The 17,200-nt window shown below is 43.5% G+C and overlaps 2 protein-coding genes across 3 annotated transcripts in view; both read left to right on the forward strand.

The window, feature by feature from the left end:
* The window catches only part of LOC106574531 (unconventional myosin-X-like), a 62,801-nt gene extending 54,806 nt beyond the window's left edge, over positions 1-7,995 (forward strand). For both annotated transcript variants that reach the window (XM_082962881.1, XM_045697683.2), the window contains exons 32-40: positions 203-351; positions 682-830; positions 1,592-1,799; positions 2,951-3,087; positions 3,158-3,281; positions 3,481-3,798; positions 4,072-4,248; positions 4,413-4,604; positions 4,985-7,995. In XM_082962881.1, the coding sequence (XP_082819007.1) occupies positions 203-351; positions 682-830; positions 1,592-1,799; positions 2,951-3,087; positions 3,158-3,281; positions 3,481-3,798; positions 4,072-4,248; positions 4,413-4,604; positions 4,985-5,089 (1,559 nt within the window). In that variant the 3' untranslated portion in view covers positions 5,090-7,995. The remainder of the gene's footprint in view (positions 1-202; positions 352-681; positions 831-1,591; positions 1,800-2,950; positions 3,088-3,157; positions 3,282-3,480; positions 3,799-4,071; positions 4,249-4,412; positions 4,605-4,984) is intronic.
* Positions 7,996-8,136: 141 nt separating this feature from the next.
* LOC145861132 (pituitary tumor-transforming gene 1 protein-interacting protein) lies at positions 8,137-16,794 on the forward strand. Its single transcript, XM_082962882.1, has 7 exons — positions 8,137-8,634; positions 9,465-9,517; positions 11,349-11,457; positions 11,531-11,633; positions 14,757-14,822; positions 15,277-15,323; positions 15,455-16,794. The coding sequence occupies exons 1-7, from the start codon at positions 8,541-8,543 to the stop codon at positions 15,490-15,492; spliced, it is 510 nt and encodes a 169-aa protein (XP_082819008.1). The 5' UTR covers positions 8,137-8,540; the 3' UTR covers positions 15,493-16,794.
* The last annotated feature ends 406 nt before the right edge of the window (positions 16,795-17,200 follow it).

Consider the following 17,200-nt stretch of genomic DNA (forward strand, 5'->3'; position numbering starts at 1 on the left):
CATAAACATGGTACTGTCACCTCCTGGTAATCCTCCTTGTACTGTCACTTCCTGGTAATCCTCCTGATACTGTCACTGACGTGAACATGAATGGATTTGATGATAACTTTTCTTTCCTTCTCTCCCCCTCCTCCCTCCTTTCCTCTCTCCTTCTTCTCCCTCCCCCTCCATCCCTTCCTCTCCTCCCCCCTCTCCCCTCCAGTCCAGAGGCAGCAGGGCTATGCCAGTCTTCAGGATGAAGCGATCCGAGTGTTTAACTCTCTTCAGGAGATGGAGACTCTGGCAGACCCTGTTCCTATCATACGGGGGGTACTGCAGACCTGTCAGGACCTGAGACCTCTCCGAGACGAGGTGCACACACATGGGCACACACATCATATGAGCACATACACTCTTAGAAAAAAGGTGCTATCTAGAACCTTAAAGGGTTCTTCGGGTGTCTCCATAGTAGAACCCTTTGAAGAACCCTTTTTGGTTCCAGTTAGAACCCTGTCTACATGGAACCCAAAATGGTTCTGCCTGGAGAAAGCTTTTGGAACCCTCTTTCCTAAGATTGTATACTTGTGCACATACAGGCACACACACACACACACACACACACACACACACACACACACACACACAGGTGCATACACATACAAACACTCTCCTACTCAATCACTGTGTTACCGCTCTCTCCAGGTATACTGTCAGGTGATCAAGCAGACCAATCACGTGCCTCAGCCCAATCAGCCCAATCAGCGGGCTCATTGGCACCTCCTCACCTGTATGAGCTGTACCTTCCTCCCAAGCCGGACCATCCTCAGATACCTGCGCTTCCACCTCAAAAGGTGTGTGTGTGTGTGTGTGTGTGTGTGTGTGTGTGTGTGTGTGTGTGTGTGTGTGTGTGTGTGTGTGTGTGTGTGTGTGTGTGTGTGTGTGTGTGTATTCCCAAGAGATGAGTGTGTGTCCCAGGTGTTAGTTTTGACTTGGTTTATTTAGAACCTAACGGACAACTAGGAAAAGCTCAAACCAAGTTAATTCACCTAATGGGTCAGACAGCTGAACAGCCAAAGGCTTGTTCCCACCAGCACAAGTATAAATACCCCACATTAGGTGAAGTCTCCTCCTTTTCTCTAAACATGACTTCTTTGTTGCTAGGCAGGAAGTTCAGTGATGTGGGTAATAAACTGTTCCTTCTCCCTTCATGTGACCCGACCTGACCTCGGCCCACATTCCTCACTAATCCACAGCTATCCACCCTCATCAGGGACCGCAACCATGTGATTGGCTTTCCCTTACTCAGTAACATTCCAAGCCCCTGGCTCACATCCGACCTTTAATTGACCCCGCCATATACATTCCTCCTACTGATAACCATTCACTTCTGGTGTAGCAAGTATTTCAAGTTACAACCCAACAACTGAAACCAGACTGTGGCCCTTCTCCTTTCCATTGGATACCTGATGTCTAACAATAACGTGTTCTGACAGAACGTAAACATTCTGCATTCCCTCTCTCTCAAGTTTAGAAGTCAGAACCCATCACAGGTATAGAGATGTTTTATTAGTGTATGTGTGTATCATGACTGTCTCTGTGTGTGTTCTCCCAGGGTGCGAGAGCATTTCCCCAACACAGAGATTGAGCGTTATTCTGCTTTTATCAATGAGTCTCTGAAGAAGACCAAGACCAGGGACTTTATTCCGTCTCAGGAGGAGATCGTGGCCCTACTGGTGAGGCAGGAGATGACAACTACAGTCTATTGCCATGGAGGAGGCTCCTGCAAGATCTCCATCAATTCACACACCACCGCTGGAGAGGTACACACACACACTGCCAGACATACACTGACTGGACAAAACATTAAGAACACCTGCTCTTTCCTTGACATAGACTGACCAGGTGAATCCAGGTGAAAGCTATGATCCCTTATTGATGTCACTTGTTAAATCCTCTTCAATCGGTGTAGATGAAGGGGAGGAGACTGGTTAAAGAAGGATTATTAAGCCTTGAGACAATTGAGACATGTATTTTGTACGTGTGCCATTCAGATGGTGAATGGGCAAGGCAAAATATTTACGTGCCTTTGAACAGGGTATGGTAGTAGGTGGCAGGCGCACCGGTTTGTGTCAAGAACTGCAACGCTGCTGTGTTTTTCACTCCCAACAGTTTCCCGTGTGTATCAAGAATGGTCCACCACCCAAAGGACATCCAGCCAACTTGACACAACTGCGGGAAGCATTGGAGTCAACATGGACCAGCATCCCTGTGGAACGCTTTCCACACCTTGTAGAGTTCATGTCCTGATGAATTGAGGCTGTTCTGAGGGCAACTCAATATTAGGAAGGTGTTCATAATGTTTGGTATACTCCGTGTATACACATGCTGTCACAATGGGTGGATTCCGAAGAGTCAGGCGCAGGAGACAGAAAGATTCCGTTAATGAATTTAATAAAAATATCCACACGGAAAATATGCAAGGTATGGAGTGCAAGGTGTGCAAAAGTAACGCACCACCCTTAAAAGAACGTAACCAGGGACGCAGCCCAAAAGGAATAGCGTAACTCCACAATATACAGAACCACATGAAACACACCCTGACAAACGAACAATCCCGCACAAACAACAAACCTAACTAACTAGCCTAAATACCCCTCCCCACTAACAACTAACACAAAACAGGTGCGCAACTAACCTAGGCCTAACTAACAGAACGTGAAACATAAATCGATGGCAGCTAGTAGGCCGGCGACGACGACCGCCGAGTGCCGCCCGGGCGAGGAGGGGCACCTTCCGTAGGTGTCGTGACACATGCACACATACACACACACACAGACACACACACACACACACACACACACACATGCACACGTCCCTGTAACATCTCTCCTTTGTGTGTGTGTGTGTGTGTGTGTGTGTGTGTGTGTGTGTGTGTGTGTGTGTGTGTGTGTGTGTGTGTGTGTGTGTGTAGGTGGTAGAGAAGTTGATCCGCGGCCTGGCCATGGAGGACAGTAGGAATCTGTTCTCTCTGTTTGAGCACAACAAGGTGACGGACCGAGCTCTGGAGAGCAGGATCATAGTGGCTGACGTCCTCGCCAAGTTTGAGAGGTACGTAACGTGTGTGTGTGTGTGTGAGAGAGTGTGTGTGTGTTGCTAACCCTATCTGTGTGTATTCTAGGCTGTCAGGGACTGAGGAGGAGGAGGAGGAAGGACAGTGGAGACTCTATTTTAAACTTTACTGTTTCCTCGACATGGAGAGCATGCCAAAGGAAGGGGTGGAATTTGCCTTCATGTTTGAGCAGGTGAGTACACACAGGCACACACCGACACACACACTCACACACACACACACACACACACACACAGACACACAGCGACACACACACTCACACATATACACACACTCCTTGTCCTACTCCGTCTCACTCAATTTCAATAAATGTCTCTCTCCCCCTCCCTCTCCCCCCCCTTTTGACACCCCCTCCTCCCTCCTCCGTTCAGGCCCATGAGTCTCTGATCAGTGGTCACTTCCCGGCCCCAGAGGAAACTTTGCAGCAGCTAGCCGCTTTACGGCTACAGTATCTCCATGGAGACGGGGCCAGCCGCGCTGGGTGGAGCCTCGGTAGTGTTTACCCAATGGGGCGCCTCCGCTCGCGCATCTTCCACTCCACCAAACAGGGAGGCGCGGCAGGAGGAGAGGGAGGAGGAGGGCAGGTGGGAAGTGTCAAGGGGGACGGGCAGGATAGAAGGAGAACCCCCAGCTTTCTGGATGGAAGTCTGAGGCGCAGCTTCAAGACGGGCTCGCTGAAGAAACAGAAGGTGGCGATGGGCACACACACAAACACACAACGCATTTGCATAAAACACACATGCTGACATCACTATTGCAATATTTTTCCTAGCTGTAGTTCTCAATATGTCCCATAGATGGCGCCTCTCATAAATCACACATGATCATCTATTGACTGGAGCATCGCACATTCCATACAGAGATATCGTGCACTATCGCCTCTGATTGGGTTTGGGATTGATTGATTTATTGGTTAATTTATTGATTGACTGATTGATAAATATGTTTGTAATCCTGTCCAGGAGGAAGAGGGACAGCAGGTAGAGATGTGGGTGAAGGAGGAGACATCGGCAACCAGAGCCCATGTTCTGGATAAATGGACCAAGTTACAGGGACTCGCCCAGCACCAGGCTCTGCTCAAATACATGTCCATCGTCAAAGAGTGGCCCGGATATGGCTCTACACTTTTCGACGTGGAGGTGTGTGTGTGTGTGTGTGTGTGTGTGTGTGTGTGTGTGTGTGTGTTTTGTGTGTGTGTGTGTGTGTGTGTGTGTGTGTGGACCTTTGTGTTTTACTTCTATCTCATCCTCCCCTCCCTCTCCTCCTCCTCTGTCCACTTCTCCTCCCTCTCTCTCCCCTGCAGTGTAAGGAAGGAGGTTTTCCCCATGACCTGTGGCTGGGTGTGAGTGCTGACAACCTGTCTGTGTATAAGAGAGGGGAACCCAAACCTCTGCAGACGTTCCAGTATGAGCAGATCACATTCTTTGGAGCTCCACAACCCTGCATCTACCAGATCACTGTCGACGGCAACGATTTGTTCTTCCACACTCCATTGGTAAACACACACACATTCTGAAACACACACATTCTGAAACACACGCACACTTACTCTAAAACACACACACACTTAACACACATACACACACGCATGCATGCATCAGACAGTCACAACAAAAACAACCTCAAACAACCTCGGCCTTCCCTGTGGCTCAGTTGGTAGAGCATGGTGTTTGCAACGCCAGGGTTGTGGGTTCGATTCCCACGGGGGTCCAGTACAAAAAAAAAGAAATGAAAATGAAACGTATGTATTCACTACTGTAAGTCGCTCTGGATAAGAGCGTCTGCTAAATGACTAAAATGTAAATGTAACAATAGAAGAGTGAATCCGAATATACTGCACAAAGACACTGATGTGCTCCCTCTCTCTCTATGCAGGTGATGGAGATTGCTAAGATCATGAAAGCCTACATCAACATGATGGTGAAGAAACGCTGCAGCATCATGTCTGTCTCCAGCGTCGCCAGCACCTTCGTCAGGTGATCAACCAGCAGCCAGTCAGAGCCCTCTATTCAACAGTACAGGCCTATCAGAGAGAGGCAGGAAGTGGATACAATCCACAGATTGGTCGGTTGGTTGTTTTTTTTGGTGGAGTCAGCTGATCTTGGAGAGGGGCAATAACAAAACAGCGGACAGTCAGGGATCTAAAATGGCATCCGATTTCACAAAACGAAAAGGGGATGGACACTGCAGCTAACTATTCTAGACTTGGGAATTGGGTGGATTGGGTTAAATATCTGTTTGTTAACAATGAGCATGGAAAATGACCCATTTTGGGGAGGACAACTCCAGCACCTCCCAACCCCCAGTTACCCTGCATGTCACTGTCTTACAGACAGCAGGTCCAGCAAGCACATTCTAACTCAACCTTACTTCATCTAAATATATCTTATTACTCCTTTTATATCAATCTCTCCTCTCTCTCTCTCTCCTCTGTCATCCCTCTCTCTGTTCTCTCTGGACCAAACCCATACCAACGATAAGCACAATAGTCTAGTCAAGCCATACCACCTGCAAAGCCCTGTCGACCCCTTCTCAACCCCGATAACACACTCCCAGTCGCAGTCCCAACACACTGCCAGCTAGGAGAGATCAAATGAAGCCTGTTACTATTTATATCTTCCTTCCTCTGTCTCTTACCCTCTCTCCCCCATTTGATATAACTCTCTCTTTCTCTGTCTGTGTCCCCCATTTCACCTGCTTCACTCTCTTCACAGTTAAGTGTTCATTTATTCTCTGTTGCTTGCTTGCTTCCTTTCCTCTCTCTTTCTCTCACTCAATCTCTCGTTCATCTGCTGTTGTCCGTGGTGACTGAGATAAAGGACTCACTGTGTTTTGTGTTTTCATCTCGGGGTCAAATGGAAAATCAGGTCCCTTCTTCATCAGACTGCACAGTACTTACTTCCTGTGTCAAAGGAAGTGACATCACATATGGTCAAAGGAAGTGGCCTCATACAAACCCCCTCAGAGAACCAGGGCTGGAGGCCCATCCAGGGCCTTCTCCCTGGGATCATCCTGACTCAGAGGCTCTTTCAAGGGGTAGCTGTCTGGCTCAGTCTGGGGGGAAGCTCCATGGGAGGAGAATGAAAAATGTTGACTACAAGATCAACCAAGGGAGATTGAGAGAGCTTTCTCCTATAATATGTCTACATACTATGAACATCACATATATTATATATTCATGGCCAACCTATACATACACACATACACTAATCAAATACTTATCGTTTTTCTATATCGCACCCATAGGAACCCTACATAGATTTTGGTGGTCACTGGACTGTATGTATATAAATACCATTATAAATGCCATTTGATTAATTTATTGAATGTGTAAACTAAATGCGAATGAACAGAGATATTCACTGCTGTATGTCTAATATGCCAACGCACCCTTATTCACTAGCAGTGCCATCTGACTAAATCACAGAGATATAGAGGGGTTTCACTTCTTGATGTAGAATGGGTAGAGTTCAGTCGCGGCGGTCATATTGGTAGGGCGGTTTGGGATGGTTGCCTACATGCGTTTCTCTGTACTCTGGTGAAATGTAGCCTTCGTATCATCCTTCTGGCTCACGTTTCCATATCGGTGGGTACTTTTCTTTTTAAAACATGAGGAATCTACAATCTTGTCTTCTCTACCCATTCTGTTTCTATGCTATGTGACTGTTCTGCAGTTCATGTGTGAATAGAACCTGTTTTAAGTCATGTGACTAGTGTACTGTACGTTCCCAGTGTCACCCCTCCTGCAGTGCTGTGTTTGGAATGCTAACGTGAGCGTGTGTATCTGTGTCATAATGCAGGTGACTAACTAACTACCCCACCGGGGGAAGAAGGGAACCATATGAAGAAAAGAAAGAAAGTGTGTTGTTGAGAAATAAGAGTATTATGTATCTGGATAACCTTTATAAGAGAATGGTGTTGTGATTTTAAATGGGGGAAGAGTTTGGGGAGGGAGGGAAGGGGAGGATGGGGTATTTATTTGTTATAATTATTGCAGAGGGAGGGAGGGGATATGGTTACAGTATGGAATTCTGAGGAGGTATGCTTCTAGGAAATAGGAATTCAGAATTCTGGGAACATGGGAATTTTGTTTGTTTCTGACTGTGTGTCGTCACTGCTTGTGGGCCTAAGCCCCCTGGAGGACCAGTCTATAGAATCAGAATTACTGGAAAGGAAATTCCAATTCAGAACAACATTCCATCCTGTGTTCCAGTGGACCATTTGGAATGACCGAAAAATCCAGTTTTTGCAGGCATGTGTAGCCTACATGAATACATGTGTTTTGGCAGACAGGTCGGAATGTCAATTATCATCAAATCCAGTGAAATTCGGGAACTGTGTCCTATCTAGGTATTCTCTTTCTATGGCCCTGCCTCTCACACTGCTAGTACACAAAGTAAGATGAAGTTGCCTCTTGACACTGATCTAAGGCAGTGGAGGTTGCTGAAGGGAAGAAGGCTCATAATATTGGCTGGAACTGAGCAAAAGGAATGGCATCAAACAGATGGAAACCATATGTTTGATGTATTTGATACCATTCCATTGATTTTGCTCCATTACCACAAGCCCATCCTCCCCAAATAAGGTGCCACCAACCTCCTGTGATCTATGCTCAGTTTTGCGTTTCACACCCAAATGGTAAGGGTAAGCTGATCCTAGATCTGTGTCTATGAGCAACCTCTATACCGAGGTCCTTTTCCAGCCGCAGGCGGCCAGAGTAGGGCCTGACTGTAATCTGTCATGGTTCATATTAATTATTATCATTATATATTGAAACATTGTGATTGTTTGAGAGAAAAAAAGAGAAAGAGAGAGAAAATTGTTGTTGTTCTTTTTTTTTGTAACTGGCTTTACAAACTTATGCTTTAATAAATTATCGGAAATTGTCCAGTCTTCTCTTCTATACACGCACGCACGCAACACACACTTACGCACGCGCACACAGCTGACTTGATTGTTCTATTTCAGGGTGACCACAAAATGGTCCATATTTAAAATACACAAATGCGGGACAGCGGAATGTTTTTGCGGGCCAGTGCAGCCTACATGAATACATGTTTCTGGCAGACAGTTCGAAATGTCAGTCATCATCAAATGAATAGGAAGTCTGACTGAAATACGCAACAAATCTAGTGGTGTTTTAATTTGTTGATAACATTTTACGGGACAGCAGAGAAATGGCTAACATTTGGGACTGTCCGGTATTCTGGGACATGTGGTCACCCTAATTCCACATGTCATTGGTTGGGCGCGCGCAGGGAGAAAGGAGGACAGACCTTTTTGTCTTACCTCAACATCACTTCAAGGGTTTATTTTCTTAAAACGGATTGTCTCTCTCCGTGTTGTTACTTAAATAAGACAACTTTTTCAACTCACGAGTAGCGCCATACACGACTGGATATTTTACTGTCAGATTTGAACGTTTCAATAAATGATGGATTTGAGGAGTTTAGTAGGCCTACCTGCTGTTCTGCTACTCTTCGGTTTAGTCACTGTGTTCTCGCAAACTGCCGCACCAAGTATAGGTGAGTTAGTGACACTTCTTTTGTTTTTCTTAACCATTTATTTATTGTCGCTTATAGATTATTTTGATCTATATGACAATATTATAGTTAATTATGTATGCTGTAGTTAGTCTATGACGTTAATCATCGAAAATACAGCTGCTAGTGGAGTTCTCAAACCAGAATTTCCCCTTGGTTTCACGTTGTAGCCTATTTCACAGTGACTTTTCCTTTAGGTAAAACAGAAAATTACTTAATGCTTGTTTTCAGTTCCTTTTATAATGTTGTAATTTAGACTTTCAATAACCTCAACATTTTATTATATTCAGATAATGGCTCTTTAATTTCAAGTGTCTTGGTACATTAGTAACGCATTCGACCTATTCACTGTTAGGGAGTTGGCTCTTGCTTTCTGCTAAATGCTTGTGTAACTGAAACCTTTTTAGCAGGAACGTTGGAGTGTTTTCAGTTCCTTCTCAGACACATTTCAGTAGTTATAATCGTGACTGGCTGGCCCATTTAACTGTTAAGTGTTTGGGTGAAACCAGTTAAAGTGTCCAAAGAGACACCTGTGCGCAGTCTTGGAAGAATCCTTTACCCTTTTAGCCCCATAGAAACCAGACAACCAGGCTTCCCCTTCTTATCTGGAGCCATAGAGCTAACAGAATGTACACAAACAATTATGTGGAATCATACAGTCAAACAACAAATGGAAAAATCTACAGTAGGCTAGGTCTTGCTGCAAGTGAGAAGGCTTTATTACTGCCTCGAACTGCAGTTATTTAGTATGTTATGAACTACTAATCTAATGTTTTTTCCCCTCAATCAACCTGTTTTCTCTCCCTCCTCAGTGTGTGAGACTAAGAATGGAACAAACTGTGAGGAATGTCTAACGATTGTGACGGTGAGTCTTGGATTAGTCAGGCACGTGAGTCAGGCACACTGGGTTTCTTTGGTCCTGATTCCCTCACTATACCTCCTGCTCACGGGTCTAAAAGGGTCACAAATGTGTTCTGGTGCACATGAATCAGCATACCAGCTGCACCCTCCACACCTGTCAGACAGGTCTGGGGACAAACTGAACACACCTCTCTCTCTCTCTGCCCTCATTTCTCTCTGTGCATCCCTCCATCCTGAAACCCCTACCCATTCATAGATCACATATACAGTTGAAGTCAGAAGTGTACATAGACTTAGGTTGGAGTCATTAAAACTCGTTTTTCAACCACTCCACCACTTTTTTTGTTAACAGACTATAGTTTTAGCAAATCGCTTAGGACATCTACTTTGTGCATGACACAAGTAATTTTTCCAACAATTGTTCAGACAGATTATTTCAATTATAATTCACTGTATCACAATTCCAGTGGGTCAGAAGTTTACATACACTAGGTTGACTGTGCCTTTAAACAGCTTGGAAAATTCCAGAAAATTATGTTTTGGCTTTAGAAGCTTCTGATAGGCTAATTGACATAATTTGAGTCAATTGGAGGTGTACCTGTGGATGTATTTCAAGGCCTACCTTCAAACTCAGTGCCTCTTTGCTTGACATCATGGGAAAATCAAAAGAAATCAGCCAAGCCCTCAGGAAAAACAATTGTAGACCTCCACAAGTCAGGTTCATCCTCGTGAGCAATTTCCAAACGCCTGATGGTACCACGTTCATCTCTACAAACAATAGTACGCAAGTATAAACACCATGGGACCACGCAGCCGTCATACCGCTCAGGAAGGAGACGCGTTCTGTCTCCTAGAGAGGTGAATGTACTTTGGTGCAAATCAATCCCAGAACAACAGCAAAGGACCTTGTGAAGATGCTGGAGGAAACAGGTACAAAAGTAGTAAAATTAGTCCTATTTCGACATAACCTGAAAGGCCATTCAGCAAGGAAGAAGCCACTGCTCCAAAACCACCATAAAAAAGCCAGACTACGGTTTGCAACTGCATATGGGGACAAAGATTGTACTTTTTGGAGAAATGTCCTCTGGTCTGATGAAACAAAAAAATAACTGTTTGGCCATAATGACCATCGTTATGTTTGGAGGAAAAAGGGGGATGCTTGCAAGCCGAAGAACACCATCCCAACCGTGAAGCACAGGGGTGGCAGCATCATGTTGTGGGGGTGCTTTGCTGCAGGAGGGACTGGTGCACTTCACAAAATAGATGGCATGATGAGGGAGGAAAATTATGTGTATATATTGAAGCAACATCTCAAGACATCAGTCAGGAAGTTTAAGCTTGGTCGCAAATAGGTCTTCCAAATGGACAATGACCCCCAAGCATACTTCCAAAGTTGTGGAAAAATGGCTTAAGGACAACAGTCAAGGTATTGGAGTGGCCATCAAAGCCCAGACCTCAATCCTATAGAACATTTGTGGGCAGAACTGAAAAAGGGTGTGTGAGCAAGGAGGCCTACAAACCTGACTGTTACACCAGCTCTGTCAGGAGGAATGGGCCAAAATTCACCCAACATATTGGGGGAAGAAGGCAATGCTACCAAATACTAATTGAGTGATTGTAAACTTCTGACCCACTGGGAATGTGATGAAAGAAATAAAAGCTGAAATAAATCATTCTCTCTACTATTATTCTGACACTTCACATTCTTAAAATAAAGCGGTGATCCTAACTGACCTAAAACAAGGAATTATTACTAGGATTAAATGTCAGGAATTGTATTAAATGTATTTGGCTAAGGTGTATGTAAACTTCCGACTTGTGTGTGTGTGTCACAGTGCCTGTGGTGTCAGAAGACTAAGATGTGTATCACGTACCCAGTCAACACCATCCTCCCCCCGCACGCCCTCTGCCCCCTCAACGATGCACGCTGGGGACGCTGCTGGGGTAAGAAAACAAACACACGCACACCTCTGCTGGAGTAGGAACTAATGTTTGTGTGTGTGTGTGTGTGTGTCAGTAAATTTCCAGTCCTTGATCATCGCCATGGCGGTGGTGGGTGGAGTCATTATCATCGCCTTCCTGGTCTGCCTCTTCTGCTGCTGCAAGTGTGAACACATGGGGTATAGTGCTTATAACACTCAGACATTGTTTTGTGTGGTCTATGTTTCCAAAACGCATCTCGGTTTGGGATGATATACAGTTGAAGTCAGAAGTTTACATAAACCTTAGCCAAATACATTTTACCTCAGTTTTTCACAATTCCTGACATTTAATCCTAGTAAAAATTCCCTGTCTTAGGTCAGTTAGGATCACCACTTTTATTTTAAGAATGTAACATGTCAGAATAATAGTAGAGAATGATTCATTTCAGCTTTTATTTCTTTCATCACATTCTCAGTGGGTCAGAAGTTTACATTCACTCAATTGGTATTTGGTAGCATTGCCTTTCAATTGTTTAACTTGGGTCAAACGTTTCGGGTAGCCTTCCCACAATAAGCTTCCCACAATAAGTTGGGTGAATTTTGGGCCATTCCTCACGACAGAGCTGGTGTAACTGAGTCAGGTTTGTAGGCCTTGCTCGCACACGCTTTTTCAGTTCTGCCCACAAATTTTCTACTGGATTGAGGTCAGGGCTTTGATGGCCACTCCAGTACATTGACTTTGTTGTCCTTAAGCCATTTTGCTACAACTTTGGAAGTATGCTTGGGGTCATTGTCCATTTGGAAGACCTATTTGCGACCAAGCTTTAACTTCCTGACTGATGTCTTGAGATGTTGCTTCAATATATCCCCATAATTTGCCTTCCTCATGATACTGTCTATTTTGTGAAGTGCACCAGTCCCTCCTGCAGCAAAGCACCCCCACAACATGATACTGCCACCCCTGTGCTTCACAGTTGGGATGGTGTTCTTCGGCTTGCAAGCATCCCCCTTTTTCCTCTAAACATAACGATGGTCATTATGGCCAAACAGTTCTATTTTTGTTTCATCAGACCAGAGGACATTTCTCCAAAAAGTACGATCTTTGTCCCCATGTGCAGTTGCAAACCATAGTCTGGCTTTTTTATGGCGGTTTTGGAGCAGTGGCTTCTTCCTTGCTGATCGGCCTTTCAGGTTATGTCGATATAGGACCCGGTTTACTGTGGATATAGATACTTTTGTACCTGTTTGCTCCAGCATTTTCACAAGGTACTTTGCTGTTGTTCTGGGATTGATTTGCACTTTTCGCACCAAAGTACGTTCATCTCTAGGAGACAGAACGCGTCTCCTTCCAGAGCGGTATAATGACTGCATGGTCCCATGCTGTTTATACTTGCGCACTATTGTTTGTACAGATGAATGTGGTACCGTCAGGCGTTTGGAAATTGCTCCCAAGGATGAACCAGACTTGTGGAGGTCTACATTTTTTGGGGGCAGGTTTCTTTTGATTTTCCCTTCATGTCAAGCAAGGAGGCAGTGAGTTTGAAGGTAGGCCTTGAAATACATCCACAGGTACACCTCCAATAGGCTAATTGACATCATTTGAGTCTATCAGAGGCTTCTAAAGCCATGACATCATTTTCTGGAATTTTCCAAGCTGTTTAAAGGCACAGTCAACTTAGTGGATGTAAACTTCTGACCCACTGGAATTGTGATACAGTGAATTATAAGTGAAATAATCTGTTTGTAAAGAATTGTTGGAAAAATTACTTGTCATGCACAAAGTAATGTCCTAACCGACTTGCCAAAACTATAGTTTGTTAACAATACATTTGTGAAGTGGTTGAAAAACGAGTTTTAATGACTCCAACCTAAGTGTATGTAGACTTCCGACTTCAACTGTACACAGTATTATTTTTTTTTTTAAATTATCGTTGACTGCGTGAGTGTATTTATATATAGTTTCGGCCAAACATATTGGCACCCATGCACTTCTTATTTGTTTATTCAGATCCCCATTAGCTTTTGCCAAAGCAGCAGCATTTCTTCCTGAGGTCCACAAAAAAACACAAAACATGACACATAACGAAACAGTGATAGACAAAAACAGTAACACAAATTTAAAATACAACGATATACAAACAATACTTCAACTAAATAATAAACAATACAGCTTAAACATGTGTGTCCCCTTCTAAAATAAGTTTAAAAAATGTAAACTTCTGGTCTTCACACCTTATTAGATTTTCAACATTGCAGATCCAATTGTATTTTTGTGAACTTAAGTTGACACATTTTTTTTCGAAAATAAAGACAAATGGCATGAACTAAATTAGTGGCTCTCCGGAGCTAATACTTGGTTACACAGCCTTTGGCCAAGGTAACTGCAGACAAACACGTTTTGTAGCAAGCAATGATGTAACCCACTTTTCAGCAGCGAACTACTCTAATTCTTCAATGTTTGAGGGATGCCCCCCTCAACTGATGTTTTCAGATCTCTCCATAGGTTTTGGATGTGATTCAAATCTGTACTCTTGGCTGGCCACTCCTGAACATTCCAGCATCTCTTCTTGAACCATTCCTGGGTGTTTTTTCATGTTTTGGGTCGTTGTCCTGCTGGAAGACCCACAACATTCAATGGAGACCCAGTTTTTGGACACTGGGTTGATCAAAACACCTGATAATCTGCTGATTTCATGATGCCTTGCACACGTTCAAGGGACCAGAGGTAGCAAAGCAACCCCACAGCATTATCAAATCTCCCACATGTCAGACAAGAGTCCGGAACTGAATCACATCCAAAACCAATGGCGAGAACAGTAGTTGGAGGGAACCGCTCAAACATTTAAGTATTAGAACAATTTGCTGCTGAGAAGTGGGCCAAATGCCAGTAGAAAGTTGCAGCAAGCTCATCGGTGGCTTCAAGAAGTGTCTGTCTGCAGTTATCTTGGCCAAAGGCTCTGCAACCAAGTACTAGCTCTAGGGTGCCAATTTAGGACCTGCTATTTGTCTTTATTTTCATAATCAAAATTCTCAACCTAGGTTTACAAAAATAAAATTGGCTCTGCAATGTCAAATCCAATACCAATGTTTTTTTTTCTTTCAATTTCAATTTATTTTAAAAGAAATGGGGAATAATTTATTGCAAGGGTGCCAATATATTTGGCCTCAACTGTGTAGTGTGTGTGTGTGTGTGTGTGTGTGCTTTGTCGTGGTCAACTAGTGTGTAATTATTCTCACACACACACTGACCTACCCACCCCATGGACTGACCTCCAGGTACATGTATAAGTACTTATCCGCCCTAACGTGTGTGTGTGTCAGGTCTACGAGGTTCGATGCCAAGATGGAGAGACGGACCAATAAGATGAAGGGGAAACAGGAAGAGAGGTAAGACGTCATCATGGCACACGAACATCTGTGTATTTCTCAATGTATGTGAAGCAATTTGCAACAAAAGAATGTGTTTGGTTATTCTAAGTATCAGTATTTACATGGCTGTGTGTGTTCAGCTGGCCTACTACAAATCCCACAGGGAGATATGGTAAACGTTACCCAGTCAAGCCCTGTGTGCTGTATTTGACCTTGGTGTGTCTCTGACAATGTGACTGCCATCAGAACAAGGCCCAAGTTTATTTTGTTAGTTTCATATCAGTTACAGCCGGAGTGACACTAAAGCATTACTGGAACAAACCTTTACATACGTCACAGCCAAGCTAACCGCCCAAACCGGTTTATGCTCTATTCATGACTTCTTACCTATCTGGCTGGTCTGAAAGGTTGTGCAGTCCTCTAAAAACAATGATCTGTGCGTCTAACCAGCTGGTTGTCTTTGTGTTAACAGAAAGGCAGAGATGAAGATGAGGCATGAAGAAATCAGATCGAAATATGGTACGACTTGAGATAAACACACCACTCCTGTCTGTGGAAAAACACTGTCACTACTCTGATGGAATTTGTTATGAAAGATGATCTCTAACTCCTTTTCTCTTCTCCCCCCCCCCCCCCCCCCCCCTTTCCAGGTCTCAGTGGGTCCAACCCGTACTCCAAATTCTCTTGAGCTGATATTTGAACACTATCAACTGCCTGCCTTCTCTTCACCTCTGACCTTTCATCCAACCCCCCCCCAAGGACTGTTTTATGCTCAGCTTACCCTCCCCTAAACCATTAATCATAAAAGTCTTAGAGGTGTTTTAAAGGTTTTGTATAAATTCAGACCGTAGTCTATAATAATAATTTCCTGCTATTCGTATGATGTTAGGAATTTGTTAGTGCTTAAGATCCCGTTCAATCTCTTTAACCGTTTGAGGAGAATACATGAAACTCACCTTGGATCAAAGTTTTGGGACAACCTGTTATACAACATTATCTGCCCATGTAACACTGGTCATTAAACATTGTGTTGAATGTAATGAACAAAGTATCCTACGAATTCTTAGCTAGAACAAGTTCTGCGCTGCTTGGTGAGTGGTGCAGTGCAGAACATGTCTTGCAGTGCAGACTGTTGAGAGCAGTGGAAAGGTGCACCTTACCTTATTTATACCATCTTCCTTCAGTGACTACTACTGTATTATAAACTCATGATGGTATTTGAGGGTTACTACTTGGTTATTGGAGATCTTGCCTATGCTCTACTTGATTGAGAAGATACACTCCAGAAAAGTTGACCTTCTCTATGTGTATTTATCTTATGGTGATCTATCGGAAATGTGTCCAGTGCCCACCTGTACTCCATCAAACAATAAACTTGTATAGATGTATTGTTATTCTAATTTAAACCAGAATTGTACTTAATGATGCACTATGCAGAAGTTCCTCCATTTCCTGCTTGCTAAAATTCTAATAGTTCACCTAATTTCAGTTTGTGACAAAACAAGCAAGTATAGTTTATAGAATCATTGTACCATCTAAACAGCTGTGAAATATGTTTTCCATACGGTAAGCATAGAAATAATGCACATACAACAGGTCTGCCGCTTCTTAGACTTGCATTCAAAGAGGGTGACAGATCTATAACTCACATTTCTATGTGAATTTGGTCTGGTCGCCCAAAAAGTTACATATTGCAGCTTTAAATAGGAGGGTATTCAGAAGAGTTGAATGCTCAAAATTGCAGATAGAAATGTACCCTGCCATATAGAATGTACACACCTTGTAAAACGAGACACAAAGAATGTCGGACCTAAGTAATATATTTCTACCTGTGACAGCTTTCTCATTACAGAAGCCAGCTACTTCAGTTAGAATCTTGTCAGGCCAAATTAATCAATTTTTTATTGATGTCAAGTTGTGTAATAAATGACCCTTTTTCTGTTGATAGAGCAAATCTATTTTTACTAAAATTAAACTTTCCACTATGTAAGACTTGTCTCTTTGGATCTTTTCAACTCCTAGCTCCTACTATAACCTCTATGTCATATTAAAAAACCCACTACCTTAATATCAGACCCGAGATCGTAACCTCAATAATAGTAGAGATAAAAATAAACGAATTTCTGCAGTTCTGACTCAACCTTAATTCTTAATCTCAATATACTATTTTTTTTAATCAAGGATACGTATACTCTTTATTCAAGCATTTTCTATGAGCAGAGCCACAAAGAGAGAATCTTTCTGGAATTGTAACCCATACCTCGATCCCTACCCACTCTCCCTTAAGAGAGAAATTACATGTTGAGTTGGAGCGCCCCGATTGGTCATCAAAAGCCATGTTTCTGGTAGTGGATCTCCAGTCTCGTTGCCTATCACCCCTCCTCTACTCTGTTTGC

The sequence above is a fragment of the Salmo salar genome, chromosome 16, assembly GCF_965601325.2.
Source record: "Salmo salar chromosome 16, fSalSal1, whole genome shotgun sequence".
NCBI classification, from domain to species: domain Eukaryota; kingdom Metazoa; phylum Chordata; class Actinopteri; order Salmoniformes; family Salmonidae; genus Salmo; species Salmo salar.

Coding starts and splice junctions, on each gene's coding strand:
- LOC145861132 (XM_082962882.1), top strand. CDS start 8,541: ATGATGGATTTGAGGAGTTTAGTAGGCCTACCTGCTGTTCTGCTACTC. Junction 9,518..11,348: donor AATGTCTAACGATTGTGACG/GTGAGTCTTGGA, acceptor TGTGTGTCACAG/TGCCTGTGGTGTCAGAAGAC. Junction 11,458..11,530: donor ACGCTGGGGACGCTGCTGGG/GTAAGAAAACAA, acceptor TGTGTGTGTCAG/TAAATTTCCAGTCCTTGATC.